Source organism: Rhopilema esculentum, chromosome 3 (genome assembly GCF_057945365.1).
Source record: "Rhopilema esculentum isolate cy_ngs chromosome 3, ASM5794536v1, whole genome shotgun sequence".
Classification (NCBI taxonomy): Eukaryota; Metazoa; Cnidaria; class Scyphozoa; order Rhizostomeae; family Rhizostomatidae; genus Rhopilema; species Rhopilema esculentum.
In genome coordinates, this window is record NC_142817.1 from 2,530,404 (window position 1) to 2,553,463 (window position 23,060).

The 23,060-nt window shown below is 37.4% G+C and overlaps 2 protein-coding genes across 2 annotated transcripts; one reads left to right on the plus strand and one right to left on the minus strand.

The window, feature by feature from the left end:
* The first annotated feature begins 2,469 nt into the window (after positions 1 to 2,469).
* LOC148960492 (uncharacterized) lies at positions 2,470 to 3,941 on the plus strand. The gene is made up of 2 exons (XM_089111664.1): positions 2,470 to 2,761; positions 3,148 to 3,941. Exons 1-2 carry the CDS (start codon positions 2,470 to 2,472, stop codon positions 3,939 to 3,941), a joined length of 1,086 nt encoding a protein of 361 aa, XP_088967790.1.
* Positions 3,942 to 5,549: 1,608 nt separating this feature from the next.
* Positions 5,550 to 22,443, minus strand: LOC135692826 (uncharacterized). The gene is made up of 13 exons (XM_065211145.2): positions 21,911 to 22,443; positions 20,078 to 20,111; positions 17,125 to 19,133; positions 16,288 to 16,542; positions 15,297 to 15,443; positions 14,926 to 15,021; positions 14,204 to 14,394; positions 13,904 to 13,944; positions 13,622 to 13,706; positions 9,878 to 9,983; positions 8,902 to 9,016; positions 7,930 to 8,084; positions 5,550 to 6,535 (listed from the first exon to the last, which is right to left on the minus strand). The coding sequence occupies exons 1-13, from the start codon at positions 22,313 to 22,315 to the stop codon at positions 6,260 to 6,262; spliced, it is 3,915 nt and encodes a 1,304-aa protein (XP_065067217.2). The 5' UTR covers positions 22,316 to 22,443; the 3' UTR covers positions 5,550 to 6,259.
* Positions 22,444 to 23,060: the final 617 nt, after the last annotated feature.

The following is a 23,060-nucleotide window of genomic DNA, read 5'->3' on the forward strand; positions in this document are numbered from 1 at the left end:
TGAGTGTTACTCTTAACATTTTCTTCAGCCCATTCTGGAGAACTTGCAATAAGGGGTGTGGGGGACGGTTGTGGAATTCACTAATCCACTATTATTTAGCTTATAATCCACAAATTCGCTACTTTCTACACATTCAAATCCCGTTTGATTGTTCTTGTTGACTGTCTGTAACAAATCCGCAGCCATCTTTTCGATCCAGTATCAATGAAAATCCTGAATCCGGCCTACCTAATCGTTGACATCTTACATCTGTAAGAATAACTGGATTAGCAAATCCGTACGAAGCTAATCAGAAATCCGTATCTGTCTACAAAAATATTACCAATCTGCGGGTTCCGCTACCGCCCCTTTTAATTCTTATGGAGAATTGGGTCGAAGATATAGCTGACCAAAGATGTAATAAACAGCACAAAAGAAACAGATCTAGATGTAACGAGTTCTAATTGAAATCAGTCAATTACCTTCAGCAACAACAATAAAAACAATTACCTTCAGCAACAATTTAATCATACGACCATTAGAAGGATGATAGTACAATTGGCCTACCTAATCTTTACAAGCATAAAGATACAAATGAACTGCAAATCTGTAGTCAATCACAATCTGGTGAAGATGCTAGCCAAAAACATTGAAATATCAGAGTCGTTAACAGGCCAAAGCACTTCGGAATATCTTGTTCGACGGCATTTCAATAAATTTATGATCCTAATAGATAAACTCGTATTTACTTACTTTGAAGGCTGAAGAAAATGCAACTTTCCCCTTGAACTGCTACGAGACGACGAAAACAAATTCTTTCATTAAATTGTAACTTGTGTCTGCTCTGTACAAAAAACGAAAGAACTAGAGGGAACTAGAGAGCAACGGTTTTACACTAGCTTCGCTTACTTTTATCATAGTCAATAGAAAAATTCTATTGACTATGCTTTTATCAAGGTATTTAAAGCACATCCACGTTGCCGAAAACATACCTCTCTGCATATGGGAATTAAAATAACTTTTTGGCTTACTGGCGTTATAATGCCTATTGAAAGTTGGACAAGAGAAATTTGACACCATAAATTCAAAGCGGAATTGAATATAAGTTTCATTTTCAGATTGCAGGAAGAATCTTGTTGACGTGAAAAATTTTTATGATGGCTTTAATTAAAATAGTTTATTAATATGGGAAGATTCAAAGGGAAACTTAAAGGGCCTCTACAAAAAAATTTTTTCTTTATTAACTAAAAAGTTAGGATCTGGTGCGTGTATTATGGCAAAGTAGTTGTTTTTGCAAAATTCCAATTAGTTTAGAAGTTATAAGGCTTTAAAGTTGCACCTTTCCGAGAAAAAAAACGACAAAAGCCGAATCAGTTTTGTGACATTCTGACGTCACAGTGTGCGGCTCTCGTTCGCCATGAATTTCCTATATCTTCCACCGAATTGCGAAGGAGTCATGGTCACGCGTTGATAACTGCATCTAAATCTACAGCAGGAGTTTTTTAGGATCAAAACATATTGAATGTTTACAATCATTCTAAGTTTGCGGGTCGGAATATGTCCATGCTGTGTCATGACTTTGATTTGAGCACTTGTGTAGGCCCACAAAGCTAAGGCTTCCTGTTCCAGCTCTTCCCTCGCGTATAATTAATCGAAATTGACACTTCAGGCGTTCTCCAGAAACGATGAACAACTAAAGGCTTCAGAATTGATATCTGAAATGCTCAAACTAAAAGCCGGTGGAACAGAACTGAGAGTACCATAACTTGCAGTGTTCAATTTGCCAATCGCCATCGTTCGATCCGGTTTGAGGCGAGACTAACGAAATACACTGTGACGTCAAAATTGCGTCAAAGTGTCACCAAACCGAAAAATTTTTGTCGGTTATTTCAATTCAATTATCGAAATGCAAGAGCTTATATCTCACAAACTGTAAAAGATATCGATAAACAAATAACGAATTCGTGATCAGCAGGTTCAACTCCTTTAGATTAGCCAATAAAATGCAAGTGCAAAATTTGGCTGGAGAGGCCTAAAACCTTGATTTTTCAAAAAAGAAATAACCAAAGCAAACTTACTATAAGAACCTTGTAAATAAAGATCTAAAACACTGGAAATAATTTGAAAACAAACAAATATTTATCACCGGTGCTGTGTGCTTTCAAGGTAACTTTCGAAAATTGTGTTCCTTCTTTAATCCAAAAAAGACAATTTTTCATACTATTCATAGTCAGTTAACATGAAGCGAAATTATCCGATCAAGATTATCATTGCGGTTCCAACCCATCGCTGAAAAGAATCCCGAACCCTACCCTGTTATTTTCCATCCATGGACCCACCCAATGGAAATTGAAATATATTTGACTATGCGGCGTTTACTGTTGAAGCCCTGGCACTATATCCGTCACGTGACATATGAATCGTTATCTATTCGATTCCAAAGTTAGCACCTGCTCTTTAATTTTGTGACTTCTTGTTATCAAATCCGCAATGTTTGTCAATTATACAAGAACGAATCATAAAACACGCGGCAGGGAAATAGGAAGCCAGAACACTATGAACACGAGCATACCCTCCTCTACTTCATCCGATGGCATACTCTTAATACCAACATGGGTTTCTGTATCCGTATTGGTCGTTAGCATATTGCTCCTGATTGTAAATTGTACAGGATGCAGCTTGTTGCTGAAATTCCTTCTCAAAAGTTCGGAGTTGGAGAGAACACCAAGTCACACATTTATACTCTACGCTACATTGGTATCGATGCTTGCTTCTGTCATTGGTATGAAAATTTTCATTCATGTGTCCGTCAAAAATTAAATAAGCACTTGATTTTACCATTCCAGTATTATTTTTTTGGTGTCATATCTTTGGTGTCTAAGTTTAAATTTCGAATGATTGTAGAACGAAAATTCCTGCAATGATATCCTATTATGAGTTCGAAGCTGTATATTAAAAACTATTAATGTTGTATAAATATGCACGAACCTAGAATCTTGACTGCAATCAACTTGTCTATTTGATATGTCTATCAATTTGATGTATTCCATACCTAGCAACGTTTCGTTATTGGCAGTTTTATGTTTAGATATGATCACGATGGTGGATAAAATTAGACTTTGACTCTCTCTAATGTTTGTGAGTAGCTTATTTCCCTATTTTCGGCAGGCATACCGATCTCGATCGTTGCTGCATCGTTAAGGTATCAACCAGCACGTCTTGCAAATGCTTCAAGATACTTGCAAAGCCGATTTTTGTTTCTCTGCGTTGCTGTCATGCTGCATCAGTTGACTTGCCTTTCGACAGAGAGGTATCTTACGATCACATTGAAAACAAGAAAGATCACCAATCACACCGCGAAGAAAGTTGCAGCGGTATGTACGGCGTATGTTACTGCAACTTGGCTCATAATCGTAATAGATGATATTTGCGATGTGACGCAAACTTCTACAATCGTATCTTGTAGCTTTGTCGAGAGAATCTCTCCAGCGTACAGGTCCTCTAGCAAAGTATCAGTGGCAATAATTAGCATTTGGTTTACAGCAAGTAATTTGACATTGGGAATGACAACAGCTTCAACGTTGATGTACATCAACAACATTATGAAAGACTCTAAAAGGAGGCTAGGTGTTTCAGCCTGCAGATTCGAAAAGAGGCGACTGACTATTATCTATGCACTTAATGTTATTTATGGCATAATTTGGATACCGTATGGAGTGGTAGTCGCCCGAAGGAACAAAATGGATCGGCGTTTGGCAGAGATACTCAGGGTATTTTTCGAGATATCCTGTTATGTTAGCTTCCTGACCCTACCATTCGTGTCCTACGTCACAGATAAACGATTTAGGGCATACGTCATATCTTTCAGGAGAAAAAACGCAACAGTCAACCATCTAGCGGTCATCAACCGTCCAAATCGAGAGGGTGAGCCACGTACACAGAATCTTGTGCCACGTATGTAGCTTAAAGATGAAGCTTATATGAAGAGTCGGTCGAAAGATGGAGAGATCATCTGTTTCAGCTTATCGAAAGACACAAAACAAGCGTATTTGCAAAAACAACACACAAAAGGAAATACTACAAAATTTCACTTTTCTTTTGGTAGCTTCTCATTTATTTCAAAGACTATCACAAAGATGTCTAATTAACATTCATTTATACCAGGAGAACTGACTCGGTTTTTAGATAAAATAAACGTGAGAGGCGATTGTCAAATTCACGGAAGAAAATAGCACACTCATTGGTCCTGTAGCTTATAACGTGGAATGATAATATCTAAACATTACCTTTACCTACAAAAAATTGTTTACATGAAAAAATCGGATAGCGCTTAAAATCCCCTGGTTCCATTTACACCTGTCTTTAAACAGAAAAGTGCTTGATCTCTGTTAAATTTGACATTCTTACTGGATTACCAACAAGTAAGATGAAATTAGTAATTAGTAAAATTAGTATTAGAAATTAGTAAGATATAAGAACGGCATAAAAAATGGAAGCCATAGATTTGAAAGCACAATACTTCACCCGTTCTAAAAGCATAATTACCTGTAACCATTAGAAATCGGGCTAAATGAATGCAGATGGTAAGGCTAAATTAAAAATATAATCAAATTTGAAAAATCAGGTTTGATCGGCCAATATAACAAAAAAAAGAAATTCTCTGAGGAAGCATAAATGTGTGTCAGAAGATTGGTTCTTTAAATATTTTTATAACAATTGTAGAAAAAACAGAGCACATATCCTGCTCGATGTAGAAAACAAATAATCTGTTGTAAGGAAAGAAACTATCCTGACTGCTTATTTGAATGAAATGAACTTGACCCTGAGACTGGACTTGCACTGTCCGTCACTGCTTTAAAGAAGAAGCTCTTATCAATAATCAGGTCCCTTGTAGATTCAAAGATTCAAAAGGTCTATGATATCTCACTCATTTCAGAGTTGGTCTCAACAAATTCAATTTTCACAAATTCAAGCACACCTTTCGGGATACCATAAACCCAATGTGCCTTACAAACGATGGTATCGTTGATACAGAAGACTTTATGCTGCTCCGCCTTTACCTTGCAGTACCACAAAGATATCTTCTCGCTAGTTATATAGTGGTATAGTAATTTTGTAAAGTAGCGTAGTTTGTAAATCTGTATTGTAATCTTACAGTGGATATATATAAATATATACAAAAAAAAGGAAAAAAACTTGGAGGAATGAGGTATAGGCAACCTCTAGATGCAACAATTATTACCAAACCTTATATATTTGAATTTGTAACAACCTGCCTCTGTTGTGTTTATGGAATCATTAAAACTTTTCAATAGGAAATAGATACAAGATTATGCTGAAATCAAACAACAAGAACGGCAATAATATAGAATTACGAGGGCAATAAAAGTTTTATTTTGATGCTTATTTAAGATTTTGACTGTTTTGTCTTGTTTTGTAATCAATGATACCAGTAGAATTTTCAAACGAAGCATCGATTTGTCTCGAAGGGGAACCGGTTTGTTTAGGATAGTTTTGTCCAGTGTAGTTTTACCGTTTAAGTATTAAGGCAAGAAAACTTATTGCAGGCCAACTGTCAAGATACCTTTTTTAGGTCTATACTACCAGAGAATATGAAATTAAAATATATACCTTTTTAGAAAGCCACAGCTTTCGAAAGTCACAAAAAATATGATGAAATACTTCAATCAAATCTCCATAAGATAATCAGGTTGAATTTTCCTAAAATACCTAAAATACCTTCTTGGCATTATGTTACCTTATTCTTAATGTACGAGTATTAGCTTTGACGAAAATTCAGCAACCTGACGAAAAATCTTCTGGACTGAATTCAAGATTTCAATTTTGCAAGTGTTCATTAGTTTGCAATTTTGCTAGGTTTGGTCTATATTAGGCTAATTGCTGGGATTAAAGAGCTAAAAACTTTGGAGTAACCTCATTATTCCTCTCTTAAAAAGCCGAGTTGAAATTGCTCAATCAAGGAAAATCCACTGCCATGTTTAAAGATTAGTTCACAAGTAAGAAATTTACCTAACTTAACATCCGTGAAGGGAGTTACCACACCGTCTACCACACCCCTGGAAAGATCCCTATCTATATGTTATATCTGGTACAGAAAACTGTCCAGCTGTTTATTTCAGTAATTTCGCGTTGTGTTGAAATGAGGTAGGTTAAGGTGATAAACTTCAGGTTTGGTAGAAGGTCAACAACTTTTTGAAACGCTATCAATAGACTCCACTAAAACAAATTTACAATACTCCAACGCATGTACACGTGATATTCACGTATTATTAAATGTGAACTTCGTTTCGATCATGTTAGATGTATAATAATTATACATAACACCTTGCGGCACGAATGGTATCACCTCAGGGTTCCATGCATACACCTGTTGCCCTGGAACGCTGGGGTAGGTTCGTTGTTTTGGGCTTCGTTTTGAAGTTTTTCCAGGAGTTTCGGATCGAGGCTGACTGATTTCTATTTTCAATTCCTCTACTCTGCGTTCGTATTTTTCTCTTTGTTCTTTCACTAATGCACATAGCTGTTTAAAGTCGTCCTGAAACAATGAATATCGTTCACTGCTATTAAAATCAGCCAGGAAACTCTGATGAAACATTCGCAACTAACTAATGGAAAATAGTCAAACAACATTTAATCAAAATTTCCAAAAAATTACTATGAAGCAACGTTAAAAGAACGCTACAGCGACACTTGATTAAAGAAATGATTAAATGCAAGCTTCTATTATTCTGATAAGATTGACGAAACACTCATGAGAAATTCAGAAAAAAAGATGAAGAAACAATCCGAGAAGCAGTCAAAACAAAATGATGGTATCAAGGTAAAGCATCAATTAAAATGTTTCATAACATTTAAAAACAGTCATTGATAGCTGATGAAACAACCATAAATACTTGTTGAGCAGTTAAAACATAAAATACGGAAAAATAATGGCGAAATAATAAAACGATTGCCTGTAAGCATCACAAGCAATCTTGAAGCAAAGCAGCAGGTGGTTTTGAGGTAACTTGTCATCCAATCAGGGCCGACATTAGCTAATGTCCTCAATGGAGGTTGCTAGGCTCCATTTGCCGACAAAGTGGGTGAGCCTTTTTGCCAACAAGTTTGAAAACTAGATGGCAAAGGCTCGATAGCACAAGTTAAGCACTCATAGATGGCACAAGTTAAGCAATCATAGATGGCACAAGTTAAGCACTCATAGATGGCACAAGTTAAGCACTCATAGATGGCACAAGTTAAGCACTCATAGATGACACAAGTTAAGCACTCATAGATGGCACAAGTTAAGCACTCATAGATGGCACAAGTTAAGCACTCATAGATGGCACAAGTTAAGCACTCATAGATGGCACAAGTTAAGCACTCATAGATGGCACAAGTTAAGCACTCATAGATGGCACAAGTTAAGCACTCATAGATGGCACAAGTTAAGCACTCATAGATGGCACAAGTTAAGCACTCATAGATGGCACAAGTTAAGCACTCATAGATGGCACAAGTTAAGCACTCATAGATGGCACAAGTTAAGCACTCATAGATGACACAAGTTAAGCACTCATAGATGGCACAAGTTAAGCACTCATAGATGGCAAAAGCTCGTTATTACAACGGAACTTTTTCCCAAGTGGGTGTCACACCCCTCATGCTTTCCATAGCCGCATCATTGTGAAGCAACGGTGTAGTGGTGGTAACCAAAGTGGTTGTCAAGCGCTTTTCTTTAGCGAACGGACATCCTGCGAGTGGTGGCACCCAAAAAGGGGGACAGGTATGTGTAAGGGTAATACCCAATTCAATTGGCACATTAGGAGAAGGTGAAGCAAAACCAAAAAAAAGGATATACTTTAAAATTTTTGGGTTACACTATGTGTCATGAACCCTTGATAAGAATTTCTATCAAGTTCTCGAAAGGCCTATATAATTATAACTGACCTCTACACCGGCGTAGTTCAAGATGCCAATCGCACTGACTGGTACGTTTCTCTTTAAAATCATCCCAAGTATTTGTCTGGTCATTGAATAAACCACAGGTATGGAAAACTGCTTACAGTCGAATATGATTTTACCAAGATAGCTATCAATGCCTCCTGAAATCAAAAGAAAAATGAACGAACCAATCGAGAAATGATAAGAAGAAGGGACAATTCGAATATAAGCTATTTTTTAACCAACGCTTATACAGTATAATCCGGTTATAACGTACTTTAAGGGACCATTGTATTAAGTACGTTATATCCGAAGTACGTTGTAGCGAGGGTAAGTAAAAATTGATTAAAACCAAGTACACCTTTTGCCGGGACCAAGCACACCAGTACGTTATATCCGAAAGTACGTAATAACCGAGTACGATATAACGGGATTCTACTGTAGTAACATGCGTCACAAGGCTCCTGGACTTGGTAAAGGGCGCCCTAGGACTCGCAAACAAGAAAGTTCTTAAGCTATTTGCTAGCGTAGAGTTTTCGATCTATGTCTGACGTTTTATACACTGAAGAGTGTCAGACGAACGTATGTTTTATAATATTTGCTTTTTTCAAAGCCATTTTAAAATTCTGTTTCATTCAAAAAGATTATTTCTAACATATTGTTTTACTTTGCACCCATATAAATTCTGGAGGCACCGTTTAAAATTGCTCCTTTCAAAACTTTCGCACAAGCAATTCGTAGAAATTCAGCTATAAGTTTCTACAAGTTGTCTTGGTATTGTAAAGCAGTCTTTGTCATTGCATAAAAACGATTTCGAGGGCACCAAAACAGATGCCGTTATTTACAAATAGTTTCAATGTTTGGACATTAAATGAGTGTAGATATAGGAACAGCCAATGGATAACAGCCAGCCCCTTCCTTGAATAAACCGACAGTAAGATGTTTGATAGAAACAAATAAAAGCATTTCAACACTCACCTTCGTTTGTAATTTTCTCAAGATTTGGAGCAATTATAACGCATTTTAGACGGCTCATTTTTAAGTGCCGTGCCACTTCTCGGATGCCAAGTACCAGGCGCTTTTTTGTTTTTGCCTGAAAAATGATGCTAGACTTATTCACAGTTCACGAACAGAAGACTGCTGAACCTTCAAAGTATTAGAGCACACATCATATCCTAGGCAACAGTATATCCTAGGCAGCATCATATCTAGTAACCCTTCGTAGAGTTCGTTCTCTTAACTAATAAAGGCAAAGTAAATCTGTTAGCAATGTTTCGCAAAGATCTTATATCTTGAATTTCTTAGATATTCACAAACGGTATTTTGTTGAGGAATTAGTTTATAAAAAACTTTAAAATGTGGCCTATTTTCAAGTGATATCTAGACAGGCAACTTAGGCCCATGCAGGTGAATCGCGGAAGCTTGCATTGCCAAGCTAAATAATTGAATTAATCATAAATGCATTGGTCGACGTAGAAGCAAAAGAAGTGAAATGAAAATGAAAAGCTTCAGATTTTCCTCTTTGTTTAGGGGAGGGGGTGTGAGCCTAAAAAGTGACTAGTGGGCGAAAAAAAACCTAGAAAGTGACTAGCAATTCTTAAAAAAAATTGAATTTGGAAACTGGAAACTGGCAAAGTCCGTAAGCAGTTACGTCAGTTTAAAAGGCATCCAATAAAAATCTCTTTTCTTTCCTTAAACCAAAATTAAAAATATTCGTTTATGAATTATACTAACGAATCAATCTCTTATCAAAATTGGTGTGAGTTTCTGTGCTGTTGACAAAATGTTAAACAAACGATAGAAGATCGGTATAGGAAAGCGAAAGGCAGTTTCAAACTCTGTTACAGTTAGCATAATTGTTGAAAAATATATTTCTACATAAATATTTACAAATTCCCTTAGGTATCTCCTTGAATTCATCATGTCAATCATTTAGTGCTATATGCGGCAATACCTTGATAGGGTTTTCTATGTAAGCTCTTGTCTGAAATCGTCGCAAATCTTTGAGCATTTTGTAAATAATCTGATCAATGTCTTTGCTCAGCAGCTGGTCACAGTACCTAGGAAATGAAAAACGCAATCAATTTAAGTTGGCAGTTACACTTATTTCTTTTATAAGCAACCGTCTAAAAGAATCGGAGGCCTAAGCGGACTTAACAGTCAAGAAACCAAAGTATTAATCACTTTAGGAAACTGCACACCTTAGGAAACTGCACATAAATCATTGGTGGAAATGAATGTTTTTAATGATCCAGCATCTATTTCTTGTTTAATTTACATCGATATTTTAATTTCATGTTCTTGTGTGCTCTTTACCTTTTCATGTGCCACTTGCACACTTGGCATTTAAGACACCATTCAGAAACTTTCAACACTAAAAATATTAAGAAACTGACTGCTAATTCCGAGCTTAGCTTCTTCAAAAAATTATTTGAAGCAGTCCAAATGGTTGTTCGGATCAACTGTTGAAAGGGTTGGGAATGATCATTAAAGGTTATGGGGTCCATCACGTGTAGAAGCTCCCTCGCAAAAACTTGTGTGCTTTGAAATGCTATTTTTTACTTTGTCTGTCAAATGTAAGTTATTCTAAATACAATACTTTGTTCATCAAAGTTTCATTAAGATCAACAGATACAACAACAAACATAATGGTTTGTGAAATTTTCAATCTTCATTCCAAACTTGTCAAGTGCAAATAAGACTTTGTTCGCATGCTCTTTCTTTTATGTCATCTTATCATTCCTAAATGGCAAAAAGAACCAACTGAAATAATTATAAACAACTTGCTTTATTCGAATTTCTGAATACCGGCACTAGAATAACGAATGGCTGGATAGCTTATCAAGATGATCAGCCATTTGGCCTAAATTCAGCCAAGAGAAATCAGCCATTTTGCCTAAATTCAGCCAAGAGAAATCAGCCATTTGGCCTAAATTCAGCCAAGAGAAATCAGCCATTTTGCCTAAATTCAGCCAAGAGAAATCAGCCATTTTGCCTAAATTCAGCCAAGAGAAATCAGCCATTTGGCCTAAATTCAGCCAAGAGAAATCAGCCATTTGGCCTAAATTCAGCCAAGAGAAATCAGCCATTTGGCCTAAATTCGGCCAAGAGAAATCAGCCATTTGGCCTAAATTCGGCCAAGAGAAATCAGCCATTTGGCCTAAATTCGGCCAAGAGAAATCAGCCATTTGGCCTAAATTCAGCCAAGAGAAATCAGCCATTTGGCCTAAATTCAGCCAAGAGAAATCAGCCATTTGGCCTAAATTCAGCCAAGAGAAATCAGCCATTTGGCCTAAATTCAGCCAAGAGAAATCAGCCATTTGGCCTAAATTCAGCCAAGAGAAATCAGCCATTTGGCCTAAATTCAGCCAAGAGAAATCAGCCATTTGGCCTAAATTCAGCCAAGAGAAATCAGCCATTTGGCCTAAATTCAGCCAAGAGAAATCAGCCATTTGGCCTAAATTCAGCCAAGAGAAATCAGCCATTTGGCCTAAATTCAGCCAAGAGAAATCAGCCATTTGGCCTAAATTCAGCCAAGAGAAATCAGCCATTTGGCCTAAATTCAGCCAAGAGAAATCAGCCATTTGGCCTAAATTCAGCCAAGAGAAATCAGCCATTTGGCCTAAATTCAGCCAAGAGAAATCAGCCATTTGGCCTAAATTCGGCCAAGAGAAATCAGCCATTTGGCCTAAATTCAGCCAAGAGAAATCAGCCATTTGGCCTAAATTCAGCCAAGAGAAATCAGCCATTTGGCCTAAATTCAGCCAAGAGAAATCAGCCATTTGGCCTAAATTCGGCCAAGAGAAATCAGCCATTTGGCCTAAATTCGGCCAAGAGAAATCAGCCATTTGGCCTAAATTCAGCCAAGAGAAATCAGCCATTTGGCCTAAATTCAGCCAAGAGAAATCAGCCATTTGGCCTAAATTCAGCCAAGAGAAATCAGCCATTTGGCCTAAATTCAGCCAAGAGAAATCAGCCATTTGGCCTAAATTCAGCCAAGAGAAATCAGCCATTTGGCCTAAATTCAGCCAAGAGAAATCAGCCATTTGGCCTAAATTCAGCCAAGAGAAATCAGCCATTTGGCCTAAATTCGGCCAAGAGAAATCAGCCATTTGGCCTAAATTCGGCCAAGAGAAATCAGCCATTTGGCCTAAATTCGGCCAAGAGAAATCAGCCATTTGGCCTAAATTCAGCCAAGAGAAATCAGCCATTTGGCCTAAATTCAGCCAAGAGAAATCAGCCATTTGGCCTAAATTCAGCCAAGAGAAATCAGCCATTTGGCCTAAATTCGGCCAAGAGAAATCAGCCATTTGGCCTAAATTCGGCCAAGAGAAATCAGCCATTTGGCCTAAATTCAGCCAAGAGAAATCAGCCATTTGGCCTAAATTCAGCCAAGAGAAATCAGCCATTTGGCCTAAATTCAGCCAAGAGAAATCAGCCATTTGGCCTAAATTCAGCCAAGAGAAATCAGCCATTTGGCCTAAATTCAGCCAAGAGAAATCAGCCATTTGGCCTAAATTCGGCCAAGAGAAATCAGCCATTTGGCCTAAATTCGGCCAAGAGAAATCAGCCATTTGGCCTAAATTCAGCCAAGAGAAATCAGCCATTTGGCCTAAATTCAGCCAAGAGAAATCAGCCATTTGGCCTAAATTCAGCCAAGAGAAATCAGCCATTTGGCCTAAATTCGGCCAAGAGAAATCAGCCATTTGGCCTAAATTCGGCCAAGAGAAATCAGCCATTTGGCCTAAATTCGGCCAAGAGAAATCAGCCATTTGGCCTAAATTCGGCCAAGAGAAATCAGCCATTTGGCCTAAATTCAGCCAAGAGAAATCAGCCATTTGGCCTAAATTCAGCCAAGAGAAATCAGCCATTTGGCCTAAATTCAGCCAAGAGAAATCAGCCATTTGGCCTAAATTCAGCCAAGAGAAATCAGCCATTTGGCCTAAATTCAGCCAAGAGAAATCAGCCATTTGGCCTAAATTCAGCCAAGAGAAATCAGCCATTTGGCCTAAATTCGGCCAAGAGAAATCAGCCATTTGGCCTAAATTCGGCCAAGAGAAATCAGCCATTTGGCCTAAATTCAGCCAAGAGAAATCAGCCATTTGGCCTAAATTCAGCCAAGAGAAATCAGCCATTTGGCCTAAATTCAGCCAAGAGAAATCAGCCATTTGGCCTAAATTCGGCCAAGAGAAATCAGCCATTTGGCCTAAATTCGGCCAAGAGAAATCAGCCATTTGGCCTAAATTCGGCCAAGAGAAATCAGCCATTTGGCCTAAATTCGGCCAAGAGAAATCAGCCATTTGGCCTAAATTCAGCCAAGAGAAATCAGCCATTTGGCCTAAATTCAGCCAAGAGAAATCAGCCATTTGGCCTAAATTCAGCCAAGAGAAATCAGCCATTTGGCCTAAATTCGGCCAAGAGAAATCAGCCATTTGGCCTAAATTCAGCCAAGAGAAATCAGCCATTTGGCCTAAATTCAGCCAAGAGAAATCAGCAATTTGGCCTAAATTCAGCCAAGAGAAATCAGCCATTTGGCCTAAATTCGGCCAAGAGAAATCAGCCATTTGGCCTAAATTCAGCCAAGAGAAATCAGCCATTTGGCCTAAATTCAGCCAAGAGAAATCAGCCATTTGGCCTAAATTCAGCCAAGAGAAATCAGCCATTTGGCCTAAATTCTATGTAAATCATAATTACTCACTCTCTAAATTTCCTAGTATGGAGTCTGGCGATAATTTCCTCTGGAAGATCTGTTAGTGGAGCAGCGATTGCCATGTCTTTTGTTTCTAGAAAAACCAAAGCATTTTGATGCTTACACGCATGCAAAAAGTTCTACCAGAAGTGCAGTTGGATGAAACAACAAGGAAAATCATTCAAATTTTAGAGCGTAAATAAAGTTCTTTATTGATTAGGTTTTCTATGCCTAGGTGAAAATGAAAACACTCATACATCGGCTTAGAAATGAAGAAACGGCCTTACACACCTTGAACTGCTTCCGCTTCCAGCTCTTCCTCTTGTTTTATGCTAGAAACATTCAAATGAAAATGTCAGTCTTGTAGGATACATGGTTAAAAAAAATTTAACGTATCATAAATTTGGTAAAACTTTTTCAATAATGCAGAAACTACGACAAATAACTTCAAGGCATTGTAAGGGACAGTTGTTGTTATCCCACGTGATTAAAACAGGAACTGGTTCTCTACACTTGGGTTGGTGATCTAAGTTACACACTTTTTGCTATGTTCAAACATTTGAACAGTCGAAAACAGAGGATGGCACAAACCTATAACTCTCTTCAGCACCATCTTCTGTTTTTAATACTTTTTTAGATGGCAATTCTGAATCGTCTTGAGTTGCTTCTTCAGTTTGAGATGATGTTGATGGAACGGGATCTTTATTGCCACTTGCTGCAACATCTCCGTTCATTTTAGCCTCCCTTGCTTTCCTCTTTGCTTCTCTCGCAGCAAGAATGACCTTAAAAAACAAGATAAAATTGATATAAGTTTTCCAAATGAAACAGAACCTTGAAACAACTTGAAACATTGGATAAATTCACCAAATACCCTTGCAAACAAAATATAAATTAACGATTCATTGAATGAAAAGAGAGTAACAAATGTATTAATTGTAGTTGAATCGTAAACGATTTTAAACGCAAGGAAACGTAAGTGAAAACGCAAAAAACGCAAAAAATCTCTCTACACGCAGCCCTCCAAAAACATCAACGCTCGTAAACAACAATCTACGATAATCCCTTAGGAGCGCACAGCAAATACTATGTCGACAAAGACAACGAGCAGAAACACAAAACAAAACCCTGCGTCCAGGCACAACACCCAACTCTCAAATGAGAACAAAAACAAAAGGCCATTTCTCTATGCACACAACATTAATAGTACGCACAATAACGATTTAAGTAATGATAGACCCAAGGATGGCAGACTATAAATTTTTCATCTATCTCATGTCTTCTACTACCGAATAGGAAAATAAGTTTTAAAGTACCCTCTTTAATAATGTTGGCCTTTTTCGTTTCGGCGTTTCTCTTTCTTTCCCACTCATCTTCATATGCTGGTTGAAGTCTAAAGCATTGCCAGACAACTGAGAAAAGAAAGTTAAAATGAACGATGGTGCTTTAAGAACCAAAACATTTCTCTACAGACATCAACCAGAACAAAAAATATTCTTAAAAAAAGGCAATGGTATTTAATATTATTAGCAACTAAAAGAAAGAAAAACAGAACGAATTGTTATGATTGTGGCTCTTCGGTAATCTTATGGGAAAAATTGGCATCAAAATATCTGTTAGGAATCCTTTAATCTAATTCTGCTAAGCTGTATTCCAGTAATTTGAGAAATTGAAAGCTCGGTTTTACCCTTCCTCTCGTAGACTCATGTTTGCTTCCGTCAGGTTTATTTTTCTTGGCTAGGCCACTTGCTACGGACACGACTCCAGCAGAAAAAACCACGTGCCTCGATGATTTTGTTTGTGCATTTGATGATTGGCTTTTCTCAGCCGATGACTAACGGGAGAAAGTAAGAAAACGTACTATAATGCATTTCGATTCTCTAAATACACAAGAATTTAAAAGTTAACATTTTCCGCCTTTGGTTTCTATTTTCTATTTATCAATATCATAGCATATTATGCATGGTAGTTTTCTGATTCCATCTGGTATGATAGAAATAACAGGAAAGTATTAGCAGACACCATAGCCTTCTCATAAAAAAAATTATATATAACGAAGAAAGAGTTTAAAAAAGCAAAGCTAAAATTAATGACAGAATAAATCTGTAATTAAGAATTGATCGCAACAGTTCCTTGCATGCTTCAATTTCTACTTTGGAATTGTACTTCTTTTTTATTTCCGTTGCGTAAACACTAAAGTTTCTTGATAAGACAAATAACTTGAAAAGTAAAGATTCTAAGTTCAGCGAGATAGCTTGTATGTTGCCTTAAGTATAGTTAAACTGCCAGATTCAAACTACGAAGAATGAATCAACCGCATACAATACAGGCCTTCAGGTACAGGTACCCTGGACACTGACCATGAGTTTTTTTTATTAAAAAAAAAATATTGCAACTCGAGAGGGTTCTTCATAACCCAAGAGCCTAAACGCAGGCAGATAGCAAACTTGAAGATCAATTTGTTGTCATGGAACTCCTATATAATTGAAATATTGGCACCAATTCAGGGTCAGGTTCTGGCAAGGGATAACCAGGGATGAAGAATTTGGTAATACTAATAGCTTTCAGGTACGTCTTCAGGTCAGAACTGTCAATTCAATTTCATTGCAGATGCTAGAATACAAAGATCAAATCAGTTTTTGTATTAAAAACAAAACACAAAATTTGTTGCTCCTTACTTTCAGCAGCATATCAAACATATCGCCAAGGTCCAGTTTAAATGATGATTTATTTTCAAAAACAGTCTTTTCCGTATCAATTTCGGCATTTTCTTCCTTCTCTGTTCGTTTCCTTTCTTTGCGTTCCTTCTTCTTCACTTTTCGTTTCTCTTTCATCTTCTTCCTTTTCAACTCCATTTTCTGTTCCGGAGTAAGCTTCGAAGGGTCGACAACGAGCATCCCTGCTTTCCTTGGTTGCACTACTTGAGGAGCCGGCTGCAAAAATTGATAGCATAACAAAGAAATATTCGTCATTTAGAACCTGAGCTTGACCTTGAATATCAATGAGAAGTGATAACTACTCTGTAACATGAGAATCATTGCTTTAGAATACTTTGCTAACAGAATATCGAATATACAAGAATAAATTAATAGCATAGAGTTGAAGTAAATAAAACTACACGTTTTATCTCTACAAGCCTGTTTCGTGAGTAACTCACTCTATGCTGTATCACGCTCTACGTGCAAACGTATTGAGCACTGTGCTACGGAAATATCACCAGGCAAATTTCTAAGTCGAATGCATGACTTTGAAGCAAAAATAATAGAACTATAAATCCAACATTTCTTCGGGGGAAAAAGGGTATTTGAATTTACTGGGGTAAGGTAAAGTAGAAAATTACAAAAATTGCAATTTGTCTCAACATTTTTGTCCATAGGTATAAGCTGAAGCATGTCAATATAATTTGTTACAATGGTATTGTCAAATAACGTGCAAATTTCTTAAACTTTTTAAAGCATATCTAGAATATATATAGATATTGTAGTTGTGATGGTAAGTAAGCACAAAATACATACCTTAGGTTGGGCTTTTTTCTTCAATGCTTCAGAAAATGAAAGAATATTTACAGATGAGATATTTGGATTTCCGATTGCAGGCCATTCCTCTTTCTTCCCAACCTCTACTTCGGTTGTTGCTGGAGCATCGTTAGGTCGCCTTGTTCTCGTCATTTCTAATAGATCAAGCTTTAAATTTTCTTCTATCATTTGTCTCATTTTAAATTCTTTGATTTTCTTTTGATCATTTTCATATAGCGTATTTACTTTCCGTTTTGAGCTTTTTTTCCTGTTCTTGGTTTTCGCATTACTTTTTGCCTTTTCTTGGGTCTGTTTGTTGTCTTCAGCAGAACTTTTAACACCGGTTTTTTTCTTAGCACCTTTGCCCACAGATTCAGACCCTGTTGTTGTTTTTATCATGGAACTACTGTCAACCTTATCAGACGGCCTTTGTTTAAAGGGGCTTGACTTGTGTTTGTTATCATGTACAATTTGTTCTCTTGTAGCTTTTCTTTTAGGTTTCACTTCGACCGTAACCCAGCCATCATCAGAGTCATCTTCTTCAAGATCCTGAAGATATTCGTGACGACTATTAGCAAAAGTATCACTTTTATGCATCTCCTTACAAGCATCGAGATCTTTAAGTTCATCAGTCAGAATCTCTTTTTCATTAAGCCTCACCTTCGTCTCCTGGTTTTCTCCATTCTCCCCAGTACGTAAATGACTTTTTACAGAAATAGCTGCTGGCTGAACACGCCTCCTATCATCATTAGCAATATCAGAAAAAGATCTTCCTTCAGCACCAGTAATTTTAATATTTCCTGACAAAAAGTTTGAATTTTTCTTGAGACAAATACTACAATATTTCTCATCTTCAATGTTCTTTGTGGTCTGTCTTGCAGCCATATTGTAGGGTACCGGTTTAGTCTGCCCACAACCAATGCATGTTTTATCTGGGGTAATAATGGGCCTGTTTGTTAAACTTTGAGCAGATTTTGACCCGTCACAAGCGTCCCACGTGCTGGCAACTTTATCATCATCTAAAATTTCATCATCGTGGATTTTGTTATCTACTGCTTGCTTGCATTGTGACTCTAAGCCCCAATCCATGCTATACCAACCTCTTGTTTTGTTAGCATGACTTTTATGACTGTCATTGTATTCATGTTCAAAAAACTCTCGAGTGTTCCCAAGTAGTTTTTCCTTTACTTCTTCACTGAACTTTCTTGTTACAAATTTGTATTGATAATTTTCTGTCACCATCCCCGCTTTTTTCCAGAGTAGCTTTTTCTCTTTCCAATTTCCATCTGCAGCTTTACCCCTATCGTAATATGACGTTGGTCTGTTTTTTGTAACCTCCCTTTTTGATTCAGCAGAATCCCTTCTCCATTCTAAATCATCACCCCACGAATTTCTGATTTGATTTCTCGTTCCCTCATTCATTATATCTCTCCTCTGACCTCGCCACTCAGAAGGGCGGTAATGATGATTTTGTTTCGCATAATTTCCTCTACTTTCGGAATGAACATTACTAGCGACCTTGTTAGACCAATGGTCACCTCGATCCTTAAATCTAACTCCATTCTTTCCCTGAATAAGTCCATCTTGTCTCCTGGCATCAGTTTTTGTAGCAACTGCAATCCTGTCTTTATTATCCATAGAAGGTTTCGTATCTATCTGTTTGCTGGTTGGTTTACTTTGTACAATTTTGCTCCAGCTCATACCAACTCTTCCACTTTCTTCTGCCTTGTTTACTGACTTAATGCTTGATATTTGCGACGATTTGCTATGTTCTGCTCTCATACTAGTACCTTCTCCAATTTCACGTCTCTTTGCATGCATGTTACTGAAATTTTCAGAATAATCAAGACTGGACGAGGTCGCTTGTACAGCCTTTGTATTTTCAGATTTCAGCCCAGCATTAGAAAAAGAGACATTTTTCTTATCAACTGTACCATGATTTGTTCCATGAGCTTTTGATTTTGTGTTATTTGGATTATTGCTTGAGATTACCCTCCAGTTTCTTGACTCTGAAAAAAAAACAAAAATTTCTGAGTCACATTCATTGAAACACCAGGAAAACGTTTGTCACAAGAAGTTGAAGAAACTTCTCTCAAGAGTTGACTTGAAGAAACAAAAAAATTTAGCAAAAGCTTAGAGAGGAGTCCATTTAATCATGACATATAAAGCAGGTTAAAAATTTAATTAGCAGTAGAGGGATGAAAATTTCAGGGAAAATCAACTTTTTCTATTGAGACTGGTGTTTTGGCAAGTTTATCTAGGGTACTCTTTTAAAAACGTCCCTAAAATCTAAAAGAAATACATCTAAAGGGCTCCAAAAAATACTTGCAGGCAAAAAGTAATCTAGCTGATACAAAAATTGAATCTTCACAAAGGAGGGTTGCGGATCTAAATTTATAGCCTGTGGGTTTTTTAACTGGGCAAGTATGTTCACAAATAAGGGTAAGAAGATCAATTGTTATAAAGAGTAAATACAAAGTTGACAATAAACGTGATCCAGTGACCTAACTAGGGCAGGACACAAACCTGTGACCAGGGGTGTAGTGCTAGGAGGGCTCAGGGGGGCTCAGGAGGGCTGAGGCCGAAATGTTAATGCCGAAAATTGGCAAATTTTCTACTTTTGCTATTGTTTTTCGCAACATTTTTTGCAAGAGCCCCCCTTGTTATTTAGCTAGCACTACACCACTGCCTGTGACCAGTGACACTGTACATGCTCTACCAGCAGAGCCACTCAGTCACACTTTCAAATCTGAGCCTAAGCTGTACCAATCAGACACACTAACACTCTACTTTATCAGATATTCAGGGGAGCTGTCACAGCATCCAGCCCACTGGAAACTGGACCTGCCACAAGGGAGGACTTCTCAGACCAGAGGGGGGCATTGCAGCCAAAATAACAAAATAAGTGAAAATAAGGAAATTCCAAATTCATGTGTTTCAAGTAATATCCTACCTAAGGGTTGAGCAGGCTCATCTTTTGGTTGTTTCTATGAGAGAAAAATTTGATAAAATTATTCAAAGATAAATTCAATGATGATATTGATATTTAACAAGATGTTCTATTTAGAGCAAAAGTTTGAGAGAAGGGGAGATTTGGAGCAATGGACTATGATTTTGTTAATGCAAGATGAAGGGTTTTTGTGGCATTCACATGAAAGAGGATGTACAGCTTATAGTTGCTGCTAAAGGTGATGACTGGGTGTTTAGCCTCTACACATACTTCCTTGTGGCATTATGTATTGCAGTTATTTACTTCTTTGAAATCTGTTTCCATCAGGTTTTATCTTTTCTTAGAGGGATTAAAAGTTTGATAGCTTAAAGAAAAGTAATAGGATTATCAATCCAGCATGATACTTTATGTGACAGGAAAATTTATCATAGAAAGAGCAAAAAGAAAAAAGGTACAATGACACTAAAAAGGGCTGTCCAGATCAATCAGATATTGAGATCTGAATAAAAAAATTTTAGCTGAAGAAATTGCCGGAACAAGCCGAACCATTTGGTCATGGCATTGGTCTTGCAATTCATTTAAAATCATCTCATGAAAATAAGAGACTTCCCTGTCCACAGCTGTGAGACTCACCATTTTACAGAAAGAGAAAAAGGTTCTAGCAAGAGATGTCTTGCAAATCATTTTTGCTTACAAAGCTATCATGTAGCCTCTCTAATGGTATCTGAAACAACGAAACAATGATGAATGGCTACAACTCATTCAATTTGGACAATTTGGAGTTATTTATAAAAATACAGTTTATTCTATTTTGTATACATTTTTATATTAGTTACTAGCTCCTTGTATTCACTTTAAAAACAGTAAGTAGTTGTGCTCATCCAGTAGATTTCTGGACCTTTCTCTTGATGAGACCACATTTCATGATTCCTACACCTGCAATCATAAAGAGCTGACAACTATCCTAGTTCTTAATGAAAGTTAGGTCATGTCAGAAATTTGAAACACAGATCCTTGGATTGATAGTCTGGGAACCTAGCCACTCCGACATTATTGTTTGAATATAACTATACTTTTGATATAATGCAGGATAGACAGGCAGGATCATATCTGAGTGGAACAGTGATGATTGATAACCTGGCTTTAAAATAGGTTACAAAAAATTTAACGGCCCACTCCAAGAACATTCAAGAAAATGGTTTTGTAAATGACTAGTCATGACTCGTGGAATTACAGGGACAACTCAGGGGCCAAAAAATTAAATTAAAGTGGCAAAAATTTTCAGACCCATATTTCATGTTAAAATTGTCTGAAAATACATTGATGGTTCAGTTTTTCAGGTTGAGGACCATACATAATTGATAAAAATTCAAAAAAGAAAAGGACCATGACAAAACCTTGTAAAACCCCACAATAAACATTGAAGGTAATCTGAGACGGACCCAGGACCCATTCATATTATTTTCTGTCTAAAGTAAATGGGTGACACAAGGCTAAAGAAATGTTTCTAACTCGACAATACTCAAGCCTCAATAGCAGAATATTATGGTTCACTGTGTTTGATGACTATTATACAACCAAAGCTAGGATTGTCTTATGAATACTTGATGACTTCTGCTTTCAAGCTTGCAATGAAATGGTTGATTATTGAATCATTAGAACCAAGCCCAAACCATAAATAAAAGAAATTATTCTTTCTAGGAATTGGTGTAGAAGTTCACACACAATGAACTTCTCATTGAGTTTGAAAAGACAGACAAAAAGAAGTTGGTTCATGATTAGACACGACAACCGTCGGGTGGTGCTTGATCACAAAAACAGTGATACAGCATCTACCTTAGCACTCTTTCTTGGTCCTTTAGAAGCAGTACCGTTGGCAAATTTTTCATTTCGTTTACTTTCAAACATGTAGTCTCTAGGTCGTTGTTTGTCCTGCAACATGTGGTGTTTGCTTTGGTTCCCAAAAGTCTGGTTCTGTGGCAGGCAGCCTCTAATCAGAGTTGGGCATATGTAAGCTGGTACAAATTCTGGTGCCGACATGTTCCATGAATGACCCATCGGGTTCATATTTGTCTGTGGGTGTTCAAAATGAGACATCCCTATACTTGGATAAGGTGTTTCGCGTTTAGGCCTAACGCTAAAAGCGGATCTACCACCATGATTAGCGTCGGTTTGTGGCGGCGCGTTCCTCTTTGGTCCAGGTACAAATTCAGCCGCTTCTATTGATAACTTAAAGGCCATATTTTTTCAAATGCCAAGCTTCTTTTTACTTCGATCAAAAGAAATAAACATATTTGGGAGAACAGCTCTCACGAAAAAAGTAATGTCTCAAGTTTCTTTCATCGCAACCAAAACACTACCGATGGGCACGTGATTTACAGCAACAACAACAACAGAAACAAGACCCCACCAAAATACTTTGTTATTATTGTACACTCTTTTTTTATAAGAACACGAGCCTCAAAATTGGTTAAAATTCAGGACCAATGAATTAAGATCAAGCTGAGGCTGAGCTACTATAAAATGCAATTTTGAACAATGTTTTGTCTCATAAACGAGGATTTTCAGCCATGTTTGGTGCTTTTGGGGCTGGAGCCCTCCAGTAAGTGTCAAACTGTAGTATGTTTCCTTCATAACGGTGTACTGAATGAGAAGGAAAACAATGGACAGCCCCCCCCCCCCCAATATGAATTTATTTCCGACGGCACTGGCTGTTGATGGAAACTCTTTTGTTAATCAGTACGAGGTGCGTTCATGTGACCAGTTTAAGGTCAACCAATAGTATCGCAGTCATGAAAATCGTGACTCAGCGGATTTTGGCACTTTGGGTATTGGCCATTTTATCATGACTCAATGCCTTTGAATTTCTTTGTTCTTATAAAAAACAGTGCATGCAGGGGCGGGTCAAGAACAAATCTGAAGGAGGGGCAGTTGGTAGTGGGGGCGCTTTATACAACAATTTCAGACCCTAACTACTGGCAGAAAG

Excerpts from the sequence above, each read along its gene's own strand:
- LOC148960492 (XM_089111664.1), top strand. The coding sequence starts at position 2,470 with ATGTTTGTCAATTATACAAGAACGAATCATAAAACACGCGGCAGGGAA. Across the intron at positions 2,762-3,147 it reads GATGCTTGCTTCTGTCATTG|GCATACCGATCTCGATCGTT; the intron begins GTATGAAAATTT and ends TATTTTCGGCAG.
- LOC135692826 (XM_065211145.2), bottom strand. The coding sequence starts at position 22,315 with ATGGCCTTTAAGTTATCAATAGAAGCGGCTGAATTTGTACCTGGACCA. Across the intron at positions 19,134-20,077 it reads TGAGCCTGCTCAACCCTTAG|AGTCAAGAAACTGGAGGGTA; the intron begins GTAGGATATTAC and ends TTTTTTTTTCAG. Across the intron at positions 13,945-14,203 it reads GGTGCTGAAGAGAGTTATAG|CATAAAACAAGAGGAAGAGC; the intron begins GTTTGTGCCATC and ends GAATGTTTCTAG.